The sequence below is a fragment of the Biomphalaria glabrata genome, chromosome 13 (assembly GCF_947242115.1).
Source record: "Biomphalaria glabrata chromosome 13, xgBioGlab47.1, whole genome shotgun sequence".
Lineage (NCBI taxonomy): Eukaryota > Metazoa > Mollusca > Gastropoda > Planorbidae > Biomphalaria > Biomphalaria glabrata.
This window is the reverse complement of record NC_074723.1, coordinates 9,957,867-9,974,932: the sequence shown is the minus strand read 5'-3', so window position 1 is coordinate 9,974,932 and position 17,066 is coordinate 9,957,867. Positions and strand designations below refer to the sequence as shown.

Genomic DNA, 17,066 nt, shown 5'->3' with positions numbered 1-17,066 from the left:
GTCTAGATAGATCTATATATATATAATATATAAGATCGAGTGTAGATCTACACCAAATTATTTGGCAATTAAATGAATAAGAATAAGATCATATTTAGCTAGTAACTCACTTACTGCCTACTGGGTATGGCCTGGGCAATGGGTGACACGTCACGAGTGACCAATTTTCTTTTATTTATTATATAATTTTTTAAATATTTGAGTCTATATAGTATAGATCTAGATCTATCATCTAGAGTTAGAGTCCTAACTAGTCCTAATTACCTAATTGTTACTTATTAGTAGATCACAGCTGCACTCCCCATTAATTTTAATCTTCGGACTCGAAGACAAGCCTTCCTTAATAAATCGCCTTCCAGGCTACCTTATTATTAAATATAATTCATACTCATAGATCAAATGGTGGCCGATATTGGCATTGTAGTATGTAGGTATCAGGGCATCTGAACTAATACTTTAAAATACCTCATAGATTGATTGATTCTAGATTTAGATGTATAAAATATACTAGATGATCAATGATGTATTTATTATTTTATAATTTTATATGTAGATCTAATTAGTAAACTCTATATCAGTGTCAGTGATTCCCAAAGTGGTCAATATAGACCCCCTGGGGTCTATGAAGACTTCCAAGGGGTCTACGAAAGTGAAAAAATAAATTAGGGGTCTATGAGATGCCCACAGGGTCTACAATAATGGATTTTATTTAAGCAGGTCATGACTTTAATTTTCAGATCCCAATTATGTACTTATTTCATGTACTAATATATGATTTGTACTTTAGTTAATCCTTTAAATATTCCCGCTAATCAAATGAAAAATTGCTGTATTTAATTTTAATACCAATTTAAATAGCTTTATTTTGTCTACATTTAACTAATGCTTAACCAAAAAAATGTATTGAAAATCGGGATTCACTCCTTCCTTGACAGGCAAGCGGTTGCCTAGGTGACTAATTACACTGGAGGATCATTTGAGATGATGCCACCCTGATAAAAAGATAAAGGTTTGAAAAACTTTCAAAAGATAAAGTTCAGAATAGACCAACAAAATCTCTCTTCAACATCATACAGGGCAGAAGGTGGTTTGTGAGCGTCTTACAAGATCTCTTTACTTTTACTAAATATGGAAAACACTATAGATAACACTATAGATAAAACATTGATTTTTACCAGCCGTTGAAGAATTTTTAAAAAATAATTATTGTATAAAAACCTACATCTGATATTATTAAATGAATTTCTTTAAGCAACAATACAGTCCAAGGGAACATCGGTGGTATGATTTATAACATTAAAAGCTTCTTATGCTATGTAATTCTTTGCAAACGACATATACAGTTTGGGATCAGTGGGATTGCAGTTTCTGACAGGGTGTAGCACTGTGCTGCAAACTGCCTAAGGGTTGCCATGTTTGGGTATAGCTGCAAGGCAGCAGAGGTTTGAATTCAGTTTACCTTCTGCTAGGTGGGTTGCAAGCCTTTATTCTGTGTTTTATCTATTTGTTTTTTCCAGGTTAGTCTCGGGTCATAGGTGACTCCAAGATATGTAGGGCTGTCATTTTTTTTTAAAGCTTCCTTATCTAATGTTAATTTTATTGTTTGTTGTTTTGTTGACAGTGAGAATATGGTAGACCTATTTAATGTTATGACCTTAAGCACATTAAAATACATAAATCACATCTTTTCTTTTGACAATGTTAAATGTTCTTTAATTTTTTATTAATAATTGAATTACAGAAGGGCCCATCTTCATAAGTTTTCCCTTTGAGACTTTGCAATCCATGGGGCAAATGATGTAAAGGTCATCTGTTTCTCTAGCCCATGGTTAATGATGGTGTAATGTAGCCAGCTCAATGACCAACCGCCTTTATTCCTAATAAATGTCATTTACCCAATAAGATCCTGAAATTAAAAATCCAGTCTTTTATAGGAATCGAACCTGGGTCCCTTTGATCCATTTATCCACTTTGCCTCCTCCCTGTTGATAACCAATGACAAAAAACATGTACCCTATACAGATTTAGTACCAAGTCGTAGAAATGTGCAACTTGTCACCTCTGAAGGCGTTTAATTTTTCAGTTGTGATTTGCATAATAAACAAGTTTCTGCTTTAAAAAAGTCTTAAAACGACTGTTCTGTCCAATTATGAAGCCACCATCATGGCTAGGGGCTTATGGTTTATTCCAAGACAACTGATGTATTATCATTGCTAGGTGTATGCCTATTTGTTTAACCAAGTCTTCAGACTTCCTGATATATGAAATCTCATAAATGACTCTTTGATTACCATTTTTCAGGAGATCTTGAAACAATATCAGAAACTGATGTTTATCTAATCAACAATTTTATCTCTTGAATGCTATCAACAATTGAAGAGAAAACTTGATTTGGAACTTCTCTTTTTTTTTCTTTTGTTACAACAACTCCAGTATTTTGAATTGATGTAGGTATTTTGTTTTTTTTTTGTAATTGTTTCTCAAGAAGTTCTTTAAACACTAGATCATACTTGGAAATCAAATGGGCCACAGCTAAGAAATTTTCTTTATAGTTCTTACCAACCAAGACCTTAATAATAATTCCTCTTGATGGCCTCCAAATGAAGGGTCGCTGCATTATACTACTAAGGTTTACATTGATTTGTTTGTATTTCAATTGTTATATTTATATCAGGAAGTTAAAAACAAAATGGATGCTAAGTAAAAGTATATAAGAATATGATACATTAAAATTTTTACAGTTCATTGAAACCCTTCCTGCCATAGTTGCTACGCCAAGGCATGTAAGATGTAATTGCCTTCTCTTTTGAAGAAACACCTGTGATTTATAAGATTTATAAGGTTAATTTTAGATTCTAGCTCTGATACTGGACTATAAACTAGTAGATCTAGATCTTTAGATTACACTAACTTTACCCATCAGCTACATCATCAATTTCTTCCTCTTTTTATCACAATCTAAATTTCTCTTGCTTTAAAATTCCAAAATTATTCAAAGAGACTGCCACCTCTCTCGTACCCTTCTAAATTGTGAAGCAAAGACTGCATTGGAATACTCCACCACACATACAGTTCTTGTTTCCCTTATGTTAAAATAAAAAGTAAAGTAGCCCTTTCGAACCTTTCAATCTACGGGGAAAATGATGTAAATGTCATCTGTTCATGTGCCCTCTCACAAGGAGGGTGTCATGTGACCAGCATAACAACCACCTGTCTTTTCTTTTCCATAACTAATAATAAATTGGACTTGGGTGGACTCAGGGGCATCCTAAAAATTACACAATTAAAAATTCAAGTCTTCATGGAGATTTAAACCCAAGACGCCATCTTTTATCTACCTTGAAAAAAAAATGTGCTTTTTTAAACCTCGTCAGGTTAAACTTTATGAGTGATTTCATTCTCTGATTGTTTTACAAGTTTCAAATATTCGTTCAGAAATTAAGATAATTATGTCCAAGCCCAGGCCACATGCAGGACGGCTGGGTTCATTGTGACAAGCTAAAGTGCATACCATTAGCCGGCCATTCTTGTGAATGTGAAGAAAATTTGTTTCAAGATATGTACAGGTCAAAGAAGCCAATGATAGCCTGTAAATATATTTGAATGAAAACTAATTTTAGCATAAGATACAGAAAAGATAGCCTATAGCCACCTGTAACTACTACACATACACAAACATTAACACTAGCCCATAATGATAATTTTCGTATTTTTTGTATAGCATAAAGTCAGTCATCTGCTAAACTAGATCAAATAAAGGTCTTTTGTTGCAATTAATCCAATCTTAATGAATGAATTTTGTAGAATGAAAGAACATTCAATCTGGCGAAGTAGGCTACACCACCTTGGCCAGCGTATGATTCAGCAAAAAGTTGTTGGTGAAAATGATATGAAGACAGAACTGCGAAGATGTCTAACCACTCCTCAGTTGACACTGCTGGGTGTAGGAAACACAATTGGTGTTGGAATCTATGTCATGTTAGGAGTCATGGCTAAGGAGAATGCAGGTATTTTCTTTTTTGAGTTCAGTTTTTACTGTTTCTATTGTTGAAAAAAAACTAAACTAATACATGTTCTTTCTTATCAAGTGTGTCAAATCCTTAAAGAGAATTGGTGTAATATTTTTAGATTTCTCTTAAAAACTTAATGGACATTTAGTGTTAGATGTATTTATTAGCTTTTGTGGCTAAAAATTGACAGGTGAATAGAAAACATAACGATACCAGCGTGGTATTATTCTTTCCACTTTCATCCGCCACAAAACTGTGTTGGCCCTGGAACATCTGCAGATTTATGGTTCAATTCTTGATCCACACCAAGATTAAATTCCAGAAGCCATGGTGGGTTCTAATCTGCCATTATTTATAAGGAAGGTGGAGACGGACAAAGTAGGGGCTAAAATAAAACATCTAGCCAATTAAAGACCTGGGAATGCCACTGTGACCTGGCATTGGATTTTTGCTTGCGGAAGGAAAAAGAACAGAGCAGATGAACAGACTGAATTGAAAAACTGCCCTTGTTGGACAGATGCAATGGGAACTGACCCTATTGCCCCATGTCTTAAAAATGCAAGGAGGGTGTAAATAAAAATAATTCTCATAAGAAATTTTTAATTGTTATGCTTTCAAAGACGTCTACATGTATTAATATTAATTGCATTCACTTTATAACAGGGCCTTCTGTAATCCTGTGCTTTGCTGCAGCTATTTTTGTCACATTAATGAATGCTTTGGTTTACGCTGAGTTTTCCACCTACATTCCACAAACTGGTGCTGCCTATATTTATTTTTACAAGGTAACATGCAACTGTTTTTTGTCAAACTTTATAAATCAAGTAAAAAATGTTTGTTATCTGATATTCGGATCTTCTGTTTGGTTGAGTATAGATTTAGATTATAATTTCTATAAAGGCAACACTTTATTTTAGAACTAAATAATATTATATAAAAACTTGTAAAGTTTATTTTGGATTTATATTTTCAAATTTTTTTCAAAGGAAACCAAATAATCTAACTTTTCAATAACTTAAATGATGATCAGCACATCATGATGTTTGTTATCTTCTAAAGTGCCTTGAGCTTACATCATATTTTTTAAATATATTTACTGATATTAACATCAAGCAGTGAGTGTACAGGCTAGATGGTTGACTAACCTGGTACTGATAGGTATTGTTCAAAATATGAAAATGTGTGCTACCTATCTGAGAATTCTTTTAAGAACAATGCCTGGTGGCTATCAAGCATTATTTTGTACAGACTAAATATTGATAGTACTTTACAACCCTTTTTACAAAGAATAGTGTATTGAATTAAAGTTCCCCTTTTCCGACCTTGCTATGGGGGCAGATGATGGAAAGGTCATTTGTTTATATAGACAACAGTTAACAAAGGTGGCATGTGGCCAACACAACAACCAACTGCATTCACTTTCCCCAATGTCAGACACCTTTAGAGTTGGGTTGGCTCAAGGGGCATCCTAATAGTCCAGAAATTTAAAATCCTAGTTCAGGAGCTAAGTAATTTTCTGCTCAGCCACCATGTCCCGACAATGAATTTATGTGTATTTAATTATTAATATGTTATTTAATTATCTTTGAGTATGTTTGATTTTAATACACATATAGTTTGAACCATTCTTGGCTTTTTTTTGTTTTAGCTAATTTTATAGCCCGGGTTGTAGAAGTGACAGTCTCGATTTTACTAAAATACATTTGAACCCATAAAGTCTTTGGTCTTAATACTTGTTATATAAATCTCAGTGATGTTCAGCATGTTATTGTCATACATTAAAGAATGAAACTTTAGGCAAAAGAATTGTCTATGAAAGATAATTATCCATTATTTAAAAAAAAACAAAAAAAACTCCTGTTTATTGACCAAATGTGGCCCATGAGATCTATATTTAGGCATGGCTGTAACAGACCATCATCACATGTATTTAAGTTGGTATTTTCCCAAACAAACTTGTTCTAATTGTAATTTTATTTTTTTAAGGTTTTTGGTGAATTTGCTGCATTTCTCTGTGGCTGGTTGATTCTCATTAGTAAGTGAACATTGTTTTGTTTCTTGTTCGTTTTCTTTTCAATAAATATTTTCTGTATTCATAAACTTCATATTATAATGCTATGTTTCTTATGAATATATTAACTTATGTCATTTTACATTCAGCTTTCACATTCGCAAGTTCTGTTGGGGCTCGTGCTTGGAGTGGAATGTTGGATTCATTCTTCAACAACACCATTCAGGTATCTAGCATATCATCATAATTATATATTACAGTAAAGGCTCTAAATTTGAACAAGTTTGGAGTTGTAAACTTAAATTCAAGTTTGAGCTAAACTTTCTTTTTTGTTAAGTAAAATTCCCTTTGTGGTCCATTGTACAGAATGTGTTAAGTTATTATTATAAGGTCTGAAAGCAGAACTTACTTTTTACTTTAATTTTAACTTTTTGCTTCTCTGGTTGATACTTAACAAGGGTGTCATTTGGTCGGCATAAAAATCAACTAAATCTACTCTACCTAGTATTAACTAACCATTAGACAAATAAGAATTTATAGCTCAAAGTTCCAGTCTTTATTCATAATGCTTTACCGTCTTACCTCTTTTGATTTGTATATCATTCATAATATATAGATGCTTAATTATTTCTTAGAATGTCTAAATATTTTTGCAAAATGAGACTTGTGAGAATTTAAAAAAAATTTTTTTTTTACTTATTGCTGTTGTTTTTCTAACACCAGGACCAAACCACAAAATTCTTTGGGAAAATCCAGTTTGGCATGCCATTTGCAGAATCTTTAGATGTCCTGGCCTTTGCCTTTCAGATAGCTGTTGTCATAATTGTATCCTGCAATGTCATGTGCTCATCTATAATCAACACTATCCTCGGTGTTCTCACCTCTTCAGTTCTTATATTTGTCTTCATTGTCGGTATCATCTATGGGAATCCAGAAAACTTTCGAAACACTGAGCATGGTGGCTTTTTCCCATTTGGTATCGTTGGAGTAATCAAGGGAACCTCATTGGCTCTATATGCTACAAGTGGTTTTGATATTATCTGTCTTTCTGCTGAGGTAATTAGATCTAGATATAGGTCCACTTCATTATAATTGCATTTATCATTATATCTTTAATATAAAGTCATCACCCTTTTTTTTCTGAAAAATAATATGAAACAAATTATTTTAATTTAAAAAAGTGTTGCATTCAAAAAACATTATTTAGTAGTTGTTTTTTTCTTCTTTAATTTAGTTGTAAATTTCTTTTAGCAATTGTCACAGCATGGTTTCGTGTGACAATAGGCTCTTTATTTTATGTAGGCATTTCAAAGTATTTATGCTTAGATATGTCAGACAGTTTAGGGTAAATGTCAAGGAAAATTTCCTCTTAGCAGACATACAAGTTTATTATGATAATAATAAATCACATAAGCACATGATAATATCCTCACTATGAATCATAGAATCAATGAGCACAATCCAAGAATAACAATGTACTAAATAAATCAAAATTTCATTGCAAGTCTTTTTTGACTGAATTGAGTATATATACCTGACATAAAACTTTGACTTCTAAAACATGACTCTCATGCTTGAATACTGTCTGGCTAACTACTTTCAGCTCAACACGTGGCTTAGTTTACTTCACCTAATTGTTATTAATATTAGGGTTTACTAAATATGTCACAACTATGAGTTAATAAATGGGTTTTACTCTTTTTTTTTTTTGTCAGGAAGCTAAAAATCCTGCTAAGGCCATTCCACGAGCAATAATACTTGAACTGTTGATTGTTGGTGCTGTTTATATTGGAGCTGCTGTTGGGATGCTATTTCTGATCCCTTACTGGCTGATAGATCTGCGCTCACCCCTACCCTCTGCATTTGAATATGTTCACTTACCATGGGGGAAATTTATTGTTACTATTGGCCCCATGTTTGGTGTCACCAACCTTCAGATGTTGGGGATCTACAGCGTGTCCAGGGTCATGTATCGGATGTCTAAAGATGGTCTGTTTCTCCAATGTTTCCTCAAAGTCAACAAGAAGACTGGTGTTCCACTTAACAGTGTGGTGTGTGTGGGTGTCTTGACCTCTGTCACAGCCTTGCTGTTTGACCTTTCGTACATCGTCAAAATCACTGTTCTGCTAATGATGATGAACTCCGTCATGGTGGGTACGGCCCTCATCAAACTGATCATTACAGAGGGCAACAGGACTGACAATTTCTCTGAGCCAAACTCAGGAAGCTACCAAAGAGATAAAACTGAACAAGACTTTATTGAGAATGAGATTGTGGTGGGTGAGTGTAGAACCAGCGATAGTGCAGAAAACTTGGCTGTAGTAACGGAGGAAAATGGTCATGTAGTTTTCTCAGAGTCAGCACCTACCCTTGAATTCAGGGCAGTTGACAACAACAGTCTAGAAAACACATTCAATAATCATATTCAAAATAAAGGAGCCGGAGTTTCTGAAAATTCTGACCTAACAAATGAGCTGGAAAGAAGTTCAGACGAATCAAGGAAAGGTGGAACTACTGCTACCACAGCTTACGATGAAACAGAAGATGATTTGCTCTTTCAGAAATCTGCCAGTGTTCATCGTTGCCCTGCTTATCAGGAAAGGAGCCTTGCTTTACAGGACTCCAACATGGGTGTCAAGCAGAGAATTGCTGCATGTCTTTCCCCCTTCTTTCCTGGTATTCTGTCTGTAAATGTGATGCTGACTCTACACTGGCTAGCCTGTGTAGCTCTAGCATTACAGATCAACTTTGGATATAAAGACATTATACAGCTGAAGTTGGTCAGTATCCTGTCTCTCAGCATTCTCCTTGTCCTGCTAGTTCTCATATCATTCTTTTTGTGGTCACAGTGTCACAGATCCAACCGACAAGGTTTCCAGGTTAGTAAAACTACTTTACTCAATTACTGTTTACTTTTACACATTGTATTCAGTATTCTTGTGGATTGTTTGAATTTTTAACTATTTCAGACTCCATTGATGCCGTTCATCCCAACAATGTCTGTGCTGTCTAGCGCTATCTTGATGTTTTCTGCAGGAGATATGTCTGGCTTCATTGAAGTTATTATACTTGTTGTTTTAGGTAAGAAACTCTTCAACAAAACACATTCTGCAAATTGATAATATTTGTTTTCTTTTTTTTTTTTACATAGTGTAATCATGTAAAGTTTTTTAAGCTAGTATAAGAAGATATTGATTGACCAGAGATATCACATCATTGTTATGAACACTTCTCAAAATCTTACAATGATTTCAACATATCTAAGTATACATAACAATGAGCTTTTCTTTTTACAAAAAAAATTTGAACTCTGAGGCTGCCAAACTTGAGTATTGTAAGTTTTGATTCTGACAGAGGCTAGATTTATTATCTTAAATTTATGACAGAGCATGCACATTTTTTGCTGAAACATTTTCAACTGGCCATGTAACTCATTTGAACAAAGAAATGTAATCTTTACATTATTAGTTCCTTAAATTGTTACTTTACATTCTAAACATTCATATTCATTTTTTGAGGCAGTACATGAACTAAAGCATAATCCTAACACATATTTTGTTTTACTGTGATGCTGATTTTTGTGTTCCATTATTTAAACAAAAAAAAATTTAATTTTAAACACAAGAGCTATATTCTATGTTTTAAGGAACTACATAACTAAGTCTTCTCTTTTCAACTCTTAACTAAAACATAATCACAGCACAGACTTTGTTTTATTGTGATGCTGATGGTTCTCTTCCATTGTTTCATCACAGGAGCTATATTCTATGTTATCATGGTGCTGTGCAAGTTTAACTCAGAACGCAGTTTTTCGTTGCCTGAGGGCTGTGATGAGAGAAATAGTCTTCTGGCTGGCAGTGGAGATGATGCTGATGATGAAATAGAATCGGATGAAATTTAACTTTTTTTTAAATATGTAAACTATTAATTGTTCTTAGCTGGTGGGTTTGTTTGTTTTTTGACATTCCTTTTTTATTGTTTGTTTTTTGTTGTTTTTTTTTCTTGTTTTTTTTAGAACCTGCATTTAAAATGTACAGCAGAACAATGTCAAGAAACAAATAAGAAAGTATATGTGTAAACCCAATAACTTGAAAGATCTGTGATTTTCATATAATTGCTTACCCGTTAATGTTCATGATTGGTTATGCTCTTAATTTGCAATAATTTGATTGTAAAATTTTGTATCAATTTCATCTTTGTCTAGGAAGTCATGTCACATGACCTCCATCAGAAATGTTGCTATTTATAGAAGTTTTATAGAAGTATTTGTTGTTGTTATCTTGGTGCCCAGTGGCAAAGTGAAATTTACAAAAAAAAAATGTAGACTACACAGTGCAGACATTTTTCGGCCACTTTAACCTTAGCTGCTGGCAGACTTTATGTAACTGAAGAAAAAATGTGAACATACTATGAAGAAGGTGAACAGGCTTCAGTTTCTCTTTTGGCTGGATAGAAAATTGCTGTTTTATTATTATATTTGTTACCTATATTTAGACTGTACACTTTAAGTAATAGGATTGTGTTTGTACTCATAGTTGTATATCAGTTTTGCAAGATGTATAACAAATGTGAATCTTTCATTTTCTTTTTCTTATTTATTATGTTGGTTTTTGTTTATAATAATAAAAATACACAATCTCACCATTGTTCTAGTCAGCTGTCCTTGTTGCTGATTCCCTGTAAATGATAAAGAGTGCATCCAAGTAAAATATACATAAAACATTGCACCTATAAAACACCCATAAATTCTAATATTGATATATCATACATCATATGAAAATAAGGATAAATCTTCTGAGCTGTCTGCTACCACCTCTGTGCTGAATTCATTTTGTGCAACTCCTTACCATGAGCCTGTGTCATCCCTATGAGACACATTTAAATTTCTTTAAGATCTATAGAAGTGCTTTAAGATTTGGACTATATTGATAGTTATTTAATCTTGAGGGGATAAATAATTTGATGCCTTTATTTTTGCAGAGTTTGCTTTTCAAAACAAGGCAATTTGTATTAAAGGTTTAGGCAAAATGAATAGTCTGTTACAGCTGAATGCTATTCTCAAAAACAAGATAATGTCCACCTGAGTGCTAGTGAACAGTTTTTAAGCTATTTGATGTTTAAATTGTCAGTGTCTCAAAAATATGTTTACAGCTACCATTTCTATTTACTGCATTGTAGCATCAGCAAAATCTCATTTTCTATTTGCCCAAGAGATTCATTACTTTACAGAAATGCCATTTTTTGTGACAATCTTGTCATTATATTTTTCAATGTATACACTTTTACATTAAAGTTTTGAAATTTTTTTCAAGTAAATTTCTTTAAAACAAGTGATAAATGGCATTACTGTCAGTCTAGTGTTTATATTTTATTTGACATACAATATAAACCTTGGTCTATTTGTTAATATTACAAATCAATCCACTCATTCATTTCATTTTTTGTTAAAAAAAAATTTCAAATGAAAAAAAATGTTTTGTTTATACCTTGTACATTTTCCCCCCTATAATTTATTGAGATGTAAATTTACTGCATTAAGTTAGGCCAATGTGAAGAAAATTATAAAAATTCAAATAACCGAAAGTTTAGAACTTTTGTTTTTTACAAACAAAACATTTTTTTTTTTTTTTGTTGAACTAAAGAAGTACTAATTTTTTATTTATTTATTTATTTTACTTTTGCTTTCCTTCAGTAAAACAATGTTATGGGAAAATATTTTTGAAACATCAATATTGTTACACCAAAAGAATATTTTATGTTTAAAAGTAATAATTATCAGACATTCTTACATTTGTTTTCCCCTTCTGTTTTTATATTGGTTGGGGTAGCACAATGTGGAGATGACATTTGTTTTAATGAGTGCGTTTTCTCCATACATGAGATATTTCTTATGTTGCTTTGACATGGTTGTTGTTTTTTTTGTTGTTGTTGTTGTTTTTTCTATATACAGTTGACTCTTATTAGTCTGACACTTTAAAATCTGATGCTGTGCTGATGAAAATTTGTGTAATTAATGTATACTGTAACTAGTATATTTGTAGAATATAGGTAAGCTTAAGTTGTAATTAAGTGCAGTATGTGAAAGCTGAAAATTATGTGTTGTTGGTTAGTTTTTTTTTTAGATCAATTAATGTTTTTTTTTTTCTTTTTTTGACTATTGTTTATTTTGGAGGTTTGGTGGCTGAGCAGTAAAGCGCTTGGCTTCTGAACCGGGAATCCCGGGTTTGAATCCTGGTGAAGTCTGGGATTTTTAATTTCAGGATCTTTGGGCGCCTTGAGTCCACCCAGCTCTAATAGATACCTTGCATTAGTTGGGGAAAGTAAAGGTGGTTGGTAGTTGTGTTGGCTCCATGACACCCTCATTAATCGTAGGCCACAGAAACAGATGACCTTTACATCATCTGCCCTTTAGATCACAAGGTCTGAAAGGGGAACTTTACTTTTTTTTTTTTACTTTATTGTTTATTTTACACCATTTTTTTTACTTATTAAATAGACTTTTCTGAATTTTCTGAACATATACAGTTCAGTTTCATGAATTACAGCTAACCTTTGTAGTTTGACAACTTAAGGCCCACCATCCCCCGTACCATAACTGTCAGAATTATCAAGAGTCAACTGTATTATATTTTGTGTTGTTTGATTTTTTTAAAATCTATTCAGAATGTTTCATCCTGTATTCTTTGGTGCTCATGTATTTTGTTGAAGAATTTTTATTTTTTTATGACAATTGACATGCATAGAACTCGAGCATAATGGGAAGTAATGATGAGGTTGAAAGAACCAAATTATGTCAAGATACACTTGATTGTCTAGTAGTGTCAATTTTCAACTTTGTGATTGTCTAGTAGTGTCAATTTTCAACTTTTTGAACAATTAAACATACTGGTATTTAACATTTTATTATGCAGCACTCATTGTTGGTGCCAAAGGACTAAATAGACATACCAAATAAATCAAACAAATGGCAGTAAAACTTCTTTAATATTAGCAGTGTATTTCTCTTCTTCTATGTTGATTTGCTTTTATTACTTCCATCAGTTAAAAAGGAATGGTATATAGCAATTGTGAAGCACTGGGCTTCCGACCTGGGATCGAAGGTTCCAATCCTGGGATATTTAATTTCAAGATCTTTGGGCATCTCTTGAGTCCACCCGTCTCTAATGGGTACCTGACTATAGTTGGGGAAAAGTAAAGGTGGTTGGTAGTTGTGCTGGCCACATGACACCTTCGTTAATCGTGGGCCACAGAAACAGATGACCTTTACATCATCAGCCCTATAGATCGCAAGGTCTGAAAGGGAACTTTACTTTTTTATAGTAGCCTTCCTTATTTTGAAATTGAAATTAAGAGACTGGGTCTATTTATGCAAGAATGTACGTCAACACACTGTTATGGATCTTCTACTACTACAGCAGTTACCCTTTACCTGGTCGCAGAAAACTTGCTGGTGCCAGTTACATAATGTTGTAATTGTTTTGCTGTCCTATTACCTAGCAGAGACAGGGTACTCTATGCAAACTGGATACATTCTTTCATACTGTCACGACTATATAGATGTGCATCAGACCATCAACAACACCATCTCAAAACAAAAGAATGTTTCAGAGCCAGTAATTAAAAATATCAAATTATTATTTGGTAGTTCTTTCATATTTCTTAATATTTTTGGTTACATTGCCTTGAACCTGGCTTGCCCACCTGATCTTTTGATATTTGATTCATAAACTTTAAATATTTTAACCACTTAACTAAAAGCATGCAGAAATAAAAAATAACTCCCACCGTCTATGAACACTTGCTTTTGTGTTGTTGTTTCTTTTACATTGAATATATACTTGTTAGGTTAAATTATATTATAACAATCAAACTATATTGCATTGGGTTTTTTATGAGACGTCAAATTTTTTGTTTGAGGTCGTTTGTCTTTTTTTTTTTTTTTTGCAACTTCAGTGTAGCTTTCAGCAGCACCAATGTTATGGCTTAAATCATATTTTTACATTATACATTTCATCTGATTATTTTATTAAATTCAGTTAGCAGATATATATATATATATATAAATTCCATTTATTGTTTTTTAGATTTTTTTTGTTCCTTAAATTTACTTGGGTGAGCTATTCAACAGAAATCATTTATCTCCCTCTTGCTTTTTTTTTTTACAATTCCTATTATCAGCTTGCAAATTCTTTATGGGATCTGGGTGGGTGGGTAAATACAGATCTTGAAAAGAGCTCTAATGATTTTGCTACAACTTGGTCAGTTTATGTTTAACTTAGGAAAAAAAATAATCGCTAATTGGCCACACATGGAAAACTCTTGTTTGACTGTTGTAATTTTCAAAATATAATCATCTTAAAATTAAATTTGGTCAAGAGATCTATCTTGAGAATGAGAATTTCCACATATATTCACTAAATTAAATAACCAAATAGAGCTTCAGGAATATTGTGTGCTCTATCTTATGTAGAAATCAATCTAGACTACTGTCTTTTTATGTTTCCAAGTCTGGATCTGTATGACCAAACTAGAACCTTCTATACCATATCTCTAAATAATTCAGTATTTTCTTTTTTCTTATTTAATTTAAAGGAAAAGTGTTTTGTCAAGTTTTTTTTTTTCTTTGAAAACCTGACTTTTACTACAAATGTTTAGTATGCCAATAACTTAATAGATTTTTTTTTTTCAAGTTGTATATTAATTCTCTTCATTGATAATCTAGGACAAATGCACACAAATGTATTTAGTTTGTTCAATATAATGGTTGGTGCTTTATGATAATTTTATTTTTAGCTTGTCCAATGAGTTTCATAGACATGTGAGGAAAGGAGTATCTGCGAGTTTTCTATGCAGTGTTAAGTCACTTAGCAAACAGTTCATCTGGCACTTGAGTCTCAGATTTTTTACACATTATACTCACTGCCCCAAAAAGTAATTTTCCATTTCAATAATTTATGTACTTGTTGTTTTAAAAATAATTGCCTTTTTTCTTTGAAACAAATCTGTATTTATTTTCAACTTTTGGAAATTGCATTGATCTAATTATAGCATGAAATGATTCAGAGTTGAATTTTCTATTTCTTTTATCAAATGTCTCAATCAGACGCTTTATTTTACATGTTGAACATTTTGAAACTTCTGCTTTATATAAATTTTGAATTCCACCAGTTTGTCTCTAAATTGTTTTAAGCTGTAAATGTGCTGTGGTGTCTGAGTGGTGAAGCACTTGGCTTCTGAACCGAGGGGTCTTGGGTTCCAATCCTGGTGAAAACTGGGAATTTGAATATGAGTCCACCTGACAAGAGTTGGGAGCATCATTAACCCTGGGACACAGAAACAGATGACCTCTACATCATCTGCAATATAGACCACTAGGTCTAAAAAGGGAGCTTTATTAAATATGCTTTGACAAGCATGTAACAGTCATCGCATGGGTTGGTAGGACCTAAGTCTTTTTTTTTCCCCTAAAAAGGAGAAACTCACGCCCCATAGCAGAAAAAGTTCAATGTCTTGGATATTTTTTTCTTATTGAATGTATCCTGTATCCTTTACTTTTTTATGCTCTCCACTCTAAAAGTGTCTTCCAAGTATGATCAAGCCCCTCAAATAGGGGCCCGGAGTGATTTGAACCCCCCAGCTATGCCACTGAGACGCCAACATTGAACAGTGGAGTAATAAATTTAGTATTCTCCCAAGAATGTTACACAAGTCAGTTCAAAATGTGTGAAGTTAAAGAAAATAGATAGCAACTGTGTTATACCCTTTTGTAGAATACTCATCACTATTAGATGCTGCATATAATATATCTAGGATGATGTTATACCTATGAAATATGTTTTATTTTTGTTTTGTTTATTCCCACGAGTAATAAATGTATGACTTGAAACAAATTCTATTATTACCATTAAAAAATTTAAGCTTTACATCTGCTTTTTATCTCTTTATTTGTCTGTCAAGTATTGACTTGTGTTGGTGTGATCTATATTTGTTTAGATGTAATCCTGTCCATGTTATGCATACTCTCATTCAACAAAATAAAATTTCTTTGCACAGCAGCTGCCTAGGGCCTCCAATTGGTGGAGCCTTGCACAGCACTAAAATAATTTAGTGAAAAAATTGCAAAACTTGGATCGGATCTCAAACACAGTAATGCACTATGTTTACTAGTCTAACTCTGTTGTTTGCATGGAAATTGTGATACCGGTATATATATGAATTTCATTTATTTTTGTTTTTATATATAGAGGGGTAGGTTTTTAATAAATTGCATAATTTAATTTTTTAATTTTTTTTTTTGGGCTGTTTCTTTTTATTTTTTTTATATTTCATTCGGGGCCACCAAATTCTCTTTGCCTAGGGCCTCCAATTATCCAAGGATGGCCCTGGTGACAGCACAAATAAAATAATATATTAAACGCATCTTAACAATCTTGTGTATTGTACATGCTACAGAAGAAATCACACATCAAGATTAATGAATAGCGATCTGACTCCCTGGACTGAGATACAGATTTAGCAAGAAAAAAAAAGGGGTGGGGGGAATAAAAATTAACAAGCAGCATCAGTTGAACAATTTCAAAATAACATGTTTTTAAACCTTAATATATTTCACAAAAAGAACTAATAAATCTAGTATCTAGAGTAATTTTATCACAAAGTTAAAGGATATATATAATATATATATATATATATATTACTATGCAGAAAGTGTGTAAAGATAATTAAGTTTTAAAGGTTTGTTTTAACATTCATAATGGGGGAGGGTGTTTTAATAAATTTTCTTTATTATAAATGTTAAAACTCAATAATTCATAGTAATCATAGATCAAGTGGTCATAAGGCTATTAAATTATATCTTGTTTCTCTCTCTCTCTCTCTCTCTCTCTCTATATATATATATATATATATATATACTTGCGTTATAATAGAAATAGGTCTAATCTAGATTCTACGTGCGGATAGACAAATTAGCTGTAAACTTTCCCATCCTTATCAGTGGACAAGATAGACTGGAAAACCACGATTACTACGGATTACCATTGATT

The 17,066-nt window shown here is 32.6% G+C and overlaps 1 protein-coding gene across 2 annotated transcripts; it reads left to right on the top strand.

Moving 5' to 3' along the window:
• Positions 1-113: 113 nt before the first annotated feature.
• Positions 114-15,944, top strand: LOC106067442 (cationic amino acid transporter 4-like). Of its 2 annotated transcripts, XM_056008699.1 has the most exons (11): positions 114-717; positions 936-1,009; positions 2,302-2,447; positions 3,805-4,007; positions 4,674-4,795; positions 5,997-6,045; positions 6,171-6,247; positions 6,745-7,077; positions 7,737-8,900; positions 8,991-9,102; positions 9,777-15,944. In XM_056008699.1, the coding sequence occupies exons 4-11, from the start codon at positions 3,806-3,808 to the stop codon at positions 9,920-9,922; spliced, it is 2,205 nt and encodes a 734-aa protein (XP_055864674.1). In that variant the 5' UTR covers positions 114-717; positions 936-1,009; positions 2,302-2,447; position 3,805; the 3' UTR covers positions 9,923-15,944. The 2 variants fall into 2 exon arrangements, with proteins under 2 accessions (XP_055864674.1, XP_055864675.1); XM_056008700.1 differs by having other exon boundaries at positions 936-2,447.
• Positions 15,945-17,066: the final 1,122 nt, after the last annotated feature.

What these genes read in the sequence shown, in the direction of transcription:
- LOC106067442 (XM_056008699.1), top strand. Translation starts at nt 3,806, where the DNA reads ATGAAAGAACATTCAATCTGGCGAAGTAGGCTACACCACCTTGGCCAG. An exon ending in CCTATATTTATTTTTACAAG is followed by an intron (nt 4,796 to 5,996) that starts GTAACATGCAAC and finishes TATTTTTTTAAG; the next exon opens with GTTTTTGGTGAATTTGCTGC. An exon ending in TTATCTGTCTTTCTGCTGAG is followed by an intron (nt 7,078 to 7,736) that starts GTAATTAGATCT and finishes TTTTTTTGTCAG; the next exon opens with GAAGCTAAAAATCCTGCTAA.